Source organism: Rhinopithecus bieti, unplaced genomic scaffold, assembly GCF_001698545.2.
Source record: "Rhinopithecus bieti isolate Rb0 unplaced genomic scaffold, ASM169854v2 scaffold_35860, whole genome shotgun sequence".
NCBI classification, from domain to species: Eukaryota; Metazoa; Chordata; class Mammalia; order Primates; family Cercopithecidae; genus Rhinopithecus; species Rhinopithecus bieti.
This window is the reverse complement of record NW_016815008.1, coordinates 354,947-361,881: the sequence shown is the minus strand read 5'-3', so window position 1 is coordinate 361,881 and position 6,935 is coordinate 354,947. Positions and strand designations below refer to the sequence as shown.

At 38.9% G+C, this 6,935-nt stretch overlaps 1 protein-coding gene across 1 annotated transcript; it reads right to left on the bottom strand.

The window, feature by feature from the left end:
- Positions 1-5,522: 5,522 nt before the first annotated feature.
- LOC108515780 (orexin receptor type 2) lies at positions 5,523-6,512 on the bottom strand. Its single transcript, XM_017852927.1, has one exon. The coding sequence runs from the start codon at positions 6,250-6,252 to the stop codon at positions 5,893-5,895; it is 360 nt and encodes a 119-aa protein (XP_017708416.1). The 5' UTR covers positions 6,253-6,512; the 3' UTR covers positions 5,523-5,892.
- Between the last annotated feature and the right edge of the window lie 423 nt (positions 6,513-6,935).

Below are 6,935 nucleotides of genomic sequence, written 5' to 3'. Positions count from 1 at the left end.
AAAAAAAAAAAAAAAAAAAAAAAAAAAAAAGGTTAACCTATTTAATAAAATCAATAGCAATAGCAACATGATTTGTTTAAATAAATACTAATTATTTCTTTGACAATGCAAGACAAAAAGAAAAATAAACAAATATCTTTAGAATATGTGAAGTTTTAAGTGTTTAGGTCCTCAGGCTCAAATTGTGTCTAAAGATAGTACTTTCAATAACAAAATAATCCTTGGCCACAATTATCTAACATTTTTTTCCAGTGAGTCACCCCCCTGAACAGGTAAAAGCATTTTTGGCAGCACCTATTTTACCTTGAAATTTTCTCTTGTAAAGTAACCCTAGCCTGACCTTGATTAGCTTATCAAATGAGCTCATCCTCAGAGCTGAAGAACTGTAGTGTATCAGAAAAATAGCATGGCAACATGCCCCAACAACTCTGTAAATTGTCTAGAGGACACAGCTAAGTATCTCTTCCTTCCTCTTTCTTCCTGTGCTTCTCCAGTCAGGGTTAGAAGCTACAGAAAGAGGCAGGATGAAGTAATGGAACAAGCATGGACCATGGAATTTGTTAAATCCATATTTGAAACCTAGTGCTGCTATTTACTGCCTGACTAAACTTTTGAGTAAGTTAACGTTGCTCTTTGAAATTCATTTTTCTTATTTGTAAAACCTATAAATCTCCTCATTATAAGTTTGTTGTAAGGCATCAATAGAGTATATGTAAGTGGAGCCTGACATATAGGAGCTGGCATACAGTACCCAATAAATATTCAAAAATTTCCTTTGCAGGGAGCAAAGGAACTGAAGACAAATACTCTCAGTTTCACCAATCACATGCCATTGACTAAAGTACCAGTGAACCACTACTTAATAAACCAGCATTCCTTAGGGTGTAGAAGATGTCAGAATGCTATAAGAAGAAACATGGAATGATCTTCTTTCACTAGTTAAATAACATCAGCAGTGGATGTTTCGGAGCTGAGTGAGAATATGGAGACTTTGGGATGCTAACATAGCTGCAGTGCATGAAAAATTTCAAATACAATCTAAAATACAAAATAAGGAAAATTAATATAAAAACATATGATACAATTTAGTATGTAAGCACTACTAAAATCAAGACAGTTTTCTAAAAACTGGAGCATTGTGTTTATATTTGAGTTTTAGATTTGGTCTCTTGAAAATTGGTATTTTTTTAATTATCCCATTTTCAAATATATTTTTTCAAATACAGAAATAACTCATTACATAAGTTATCATTTGCACACGGTGCTCTCATTATTGTCTATCCATGATAAATGTTCCTGTTGCCTATGAAATAGCCATCTTAAAAGTTATCATTGGGACTTTGTTTAAGTCAAAGATATAATTTATTTTACTAAGTAAGACCAAACAGTTATGATTTCAGCAAAAATGCAGAGGCATCAGTTTAATTCTTATTCAGATAAGCATTTTTGCATTTTAAAGCTAAAATGCACCATAGTTTTAAAGCTTAGTAGTTAATATTACCTTTTACAGTCACTATTCACGATTCTATTGAGTCTTGGCTGAGATGAGTTATGTATTATTTCCACATCTAAAAAGGGGTTAGAAGTAGCCCCGTTTTGCTTCTGTGTAGAAAAAGATGGGTTTACAAACACCCATGAAACTAAAATGGGCATTAGGAGAAGCAGAAAATAAATGTCTCTAGGCTTAGGAGTAACATGAACTTGCAATTCTACCACTTACATATCTGACACAAGACTAACTCTGTAGGAAGCAACCCTATTACAAGTATTTCCCCATTCCACACACCTAACTTGGGTAAACTGTTATTGGGTAAATTACTTAATGGATTATGTATTCTAACTATGAATATTTCACAAAATATTTTAACACTATATGAGTTAAATCAATATATTACCAATGTGTGTGTTATTTTAAACATTAGTAGTGATAGACCAGCCTATTAACAACTCAAAAGCTCTAAATGAATGGGACCCAGCACAGGCAAATTTAAGTTGAGAGAGAAAGCAAACTATTCCAATAGTTAGGAATGGCTTTCATTTAAAGGCAAAAAGGCAATGTTAAGTAAGGAGATGGGTGGGTGGAGCTAGTGTGGAAAAGGAGAGTAATGTGTGTCAACACCATTTTATTCACCACTCTTAGGAAAACACACAGTTAAGGAAAAGGCTGGAGCAGAGGCCATAAAGAGCTACAGAGATACAGACTGGCCATGAAGGCAGAAGCTGGCTATACACCACATCACAAAAAGTTCAGTCATGAAAATTAAGGAATAAAAATTGACATTAATTAGTGTCTACGTGTCAAGAAAAATATATATGTGCATGTGTCCCTTTATATGTCTTTACAGTGGGTATGTGTACATTATATCCTGATACTATTTCTACAATGCAGGCATTATTGATCTTAATTTGCAATTATAAAAAAATTGACTTGGATAGTTCAATAACTTGCTAATGGCACACAAGAAGCAAGAAGTATAGCTAGACTGATGTCGACATTTATTACATGTTTTCCCATTTTCCATATGAAGACAACAACAGATATGACAGAAGCATACCAGGTGAAACAGATGATATCTTTGAATGCAGATATGAAAGGCAGAAAATTGATTGTTTTCCCTAGATACTTAATGTTTAAACTGACTAGAACACATATCTCCCTACAATTGTCACTCAAGGAAGCAGGAGTAAAAATTAACATAAATCACATTTCTTTACATTTCCCCAATAGCTCCTCTGATATACACACTAATTTTAAAAAATGATAATCCTCAAAATATACCAGTTGAATAAGTTGATACATGTACTTAGCTGTAGTAGAAGACATAGTTAGGAATAGGTTATAGGTGGCATTATTTTGAAGATACTGAAAAGATACTCCTTTCAAAGAGAACCTTACCCTATGCTCCTTCCATAGAACTTAAAATTTCACAATAAACATGCTTGCAGCTTTTCATTGAATGTAAATACTCATAAAATTCCATTTAAAACTTTACTCCCCAGGAAATTGCTTTCCATTTTTGGAAGGAGTATATGAGAGTGGAGAGGTGGTATAATGATAGAGAGGGACTATAGGGAGAAGAAAAAGAGACGAGAACAATCATGACTTTGTCATGCTACTCATAGCATATCCTATTACATCACTGCACAAAAGGACATTGTGGGGAAGATGACTTCTAACCGATGGCATTATATTTGTAAGCCCAAAAAGGTTGAGATTTTCCAAGTAGTTAGTTATATGAAAGTACAAATGGTGACTGGACCTGAAGGCTCAGTGATTACATCTGCTGCCTACACTGTGGTATTTTACCTTCATACTTAATATTGCTTCTTTATTTTGCATAAATCATGTGACGTCCTGTCCTACCACTCTATGTGTAAAATTACTTACACCAGAGGGGCAAAAAAGCAATTCTCAGTCTAATTCATTTTGCAAATTTGACAGCGACATCAAAGAGCAGGAAGTTGTCTGTGAGTAACGACACTACTCATTTGTTTAAATGTCAAACCTAAACCTCATCAACTTTCAGGCAGTATGTCAGAAAAGAATGCGTTTCAGTTCAACCAGAGAGGATTTCAGTGTTATTCAGTCCTGAGGAAAATAGCTGTCAGTTTCTTGACAGCAGAGTGCTTTGAGTAAATCTTTCTTTTTAGGCTGAATGGAATTAGCCATTTCAGCACTTGGGGTTGTGGATAGTGCTATCTTCCTTGACGTTATGAAACAAGTAGCCTTACTGTAGAGGTGTTTCATTCTTGAAACTAAAACTCCCCAGGCTAGCAAACATGTATCCCTAAACTATGCAATTAGGATATGGAGACTATTCATTACAAGGTCTGTGCAAGGTAAAAATGCAATAACAGCAAAGAAGAGCACATTTTACCACAAAGATGCAGCCTAAAATTGAAATAAGGAAGGCAAATAGTTACTATTCCTAGCTATTCATAAAATAATTACTGCTTCTCTGGACAGGTTTTTGGTAAAGAGAATGACAGTGCCATTAATCCCTCATCGTACTTTATTGGCAGTGGACATTGATGCAGGGGAGAACAGGAACACATCCAATAAGCTTGCAGACAGTCAGGAGCAGAGAATCTATTCTCTATATGCTTTCTAGCTCTAGAGTGGAATAACAATGGAGAATTCTGGATCTGAGGTCAGAAAAAAATAGAACTGAATCTAAATTATGTCCCTTAATATGTCATTTTATTTCTCTAAGTCTTGTTTCTTCTTCTGGTTAATGTGGGTTATTTTGATGTTTAAGGGAGAGAATGTACATGAAGGGACCTGGCACACAGTAGGTACTCAACATATGTTCAATTTTGATTATTCACTTATCAATAAGTGTTGGTATAATGCAGTAAAATGTTGCTATGCTGGTAGCCATGTCTCTTAAGAGATGTAATCGTAAGGATGGGTAACAAGAAGAAGGAAAGCAAGATTGGGATTATTATCAACAGAATTATGCTTATAACAAGAGTCCTAATCATGTGTATTTCCACTTTTGTTTCATTTTGTTAGTATACCACAAAGATTTCCTTTTACTTTTAAATCAACCAAAGGAAAACAGTCTAAAAATAATATTTAAAAATGTACTAAAGTTCTCAGAGGTTTCTTGTCTCCTCAGATAACATTCTACCAACTCTCTGGAGAACTCCTCTCATTCACACACTATCATCTATTCTGCCTGCTGAATCGGGATGATTTCTACCCAGACCAACACACTTGGGAGAGAAGGTAAAAATCAGGTTAGTGCTGAAAGCCTGATAATTTCCTTGTCAGTTTCCATTGCAGCTACAAGTTCTTTGCTTTTGACTGCAAAGCCTCCCAGCCTATCTCACCTCACTCACCTATTTCCCATTTTATAACTGAAAATCAAGAGCAACTCCTAGCCTCCTCCATCTCCTGTCATTTTCAGCAGAGACTTCCTCCACACTGCCCTCTGCATGTGAAAAGTCTCCCAGCCTTCTACTCCTCATTCATCAAGGTACACTCTCCTTCCATTCACAATTTATTTCAAGTTATCCCTCCCTTCCAAAGCCCCTTTTCTGGAGGAAGATTCCCCAGTTGCCCTAATACATTCCATCATCGCACTCACCATGTTGCCATCTCACCCCCTCCCCAACCCTCAGAAATTGTTTAGGGGGAGGGGAGTGGGGGTCGAGGAAACCTGTGCTTGCATACAGACCTAGACAGGGACAAATAGCCTAGCATTAAGCTCAGTCTCATCTTTGGGGAAAACAAAACAAAACAACAACAACAACAAACAGTTGACATGAATAATTCCGGAGCCTGGCAACAAGCAGACTAAAAAAAAAAAAAAAAAAAAAAAATACTTTGCTGAGTGGATGCATGAATGAATGGATGGATGGATGATTGAGATCTCTGTGGTACTTTTCTCGATGCCCCTCCTTCTTCTTGCTCCAGGCACGGTTCCTGTTTAATTCAGCTTCTATGAGTGAGTGCACTTCCCTGCTTTGCCTCCGTCTCCACTCCCTGCTGGTTCATAACCACCTCTTGACTGGAGACTAAACCTCCTCGCCAAAGGGCATTGCCACTTAGCTCACAAATGCTTTGTGACTTCCACAGTCAAAGAGAGCTTTCTCCTTCGGGAGGTAGCTTTGCATTCTGCAAGCTCTGCCTCTTCCCAACCCCCTGCCGAAACACCCAGCCACGTTACACAAAGGGATGACTGACTCCCCCACCCACACACACACACACACTCAACAAAATCCACCTGGAGATCCCTGCCGCGGCCCCTTCCCTGCGCTTGTAATCTAGGTGCTCGAAAAAGAAACGCGGTTTCCCTGTTATTCCTGCACAACAGGGAATAACCTTTCCAGGGCTCGGTCCTGGTTCGGAAAATCAGAAAACTTTGTATTATTATTATTATTTTATTAGAAAACCCCACCCGAGAGCAGAGACCTCTTTGTTTGCTTCCCAGGGGGAAGGAGGGGTCTCTTTAGAGCCTTCGCAGCTCGGGGCGGAGTGGGGGGTGATGGCCCCTGGGAGGACTGCCCCGGAGGAGACTCACCCAGGACGTTCCCAATGAGAGCTACGACGAACACGATGATGTATCCGGCGATCAGGACCCACTCATATTCTTTCGGGTGCAGGTATTCCCTCCACAGGTACCGCAGGAATTCCTCATCGTCATAGTCGGTGGGGTTTAAAAAGGGCTCTTGAGTTTCATTCAGCTCCGAAGCAGATGACCAGTTGCGACAAGGGGGGGAGTCCTCCAATTTGGTGCTGGACATCACGGGCTCGAGTCCGGTTCCGCTCAATGCTGCAAGCTCCTCTCTGCCTGCCCCATGAGCACTGGTGATTTGCGGTGGGAAAGGCTGCGCGGAGAGGCGAGAAGGGGCTCCCGAGCAGAAAATGACGTGAAAAGTTACGGAGCCAATGCCTCCGGAGCCTTCTGCCGGGCAACTTCTGTGGCGGCTTTGCTGTCTTTACAGGCGATATTGCACCGGGAAGAGAGGCAGCTGAGAAACTAGGGTCCCGGCACTGGAGGCTGCAGCAATGACACCGGGAGGAGAAAGCTACCTCCTGCTCAGCTGAAGCTCAATGACTCCTCATTCCAGCACTCAGTCCGCAGCCCACAGCCTCCTCCTGCGCTGAGGGAGAGCTGAAGCTGAAGGAAAAAAAAAAAAAAAAAGTAATGAAAAGTAATTTAATCTGTTTTTTTTTTGGGGGGGGAGGAGTTAAATCTCTCTTTTCTACTTATTTTCTCTATTTTACATGCACTTATTATAAGCCATGCACAGACATGCATCAGTCTGTGTGGATAGGACAAAAATTTAACATACAGTTAATACAGAGCATGCTGATACATTTGTCTCTGTAAAGCAAATATAAAAGTAATAAGGAGGCATCTCTGTGTTTCTCAAGCAGGACAATGGAAAAGTCATTCCAGGCAAATACTTTAACATTTAATATA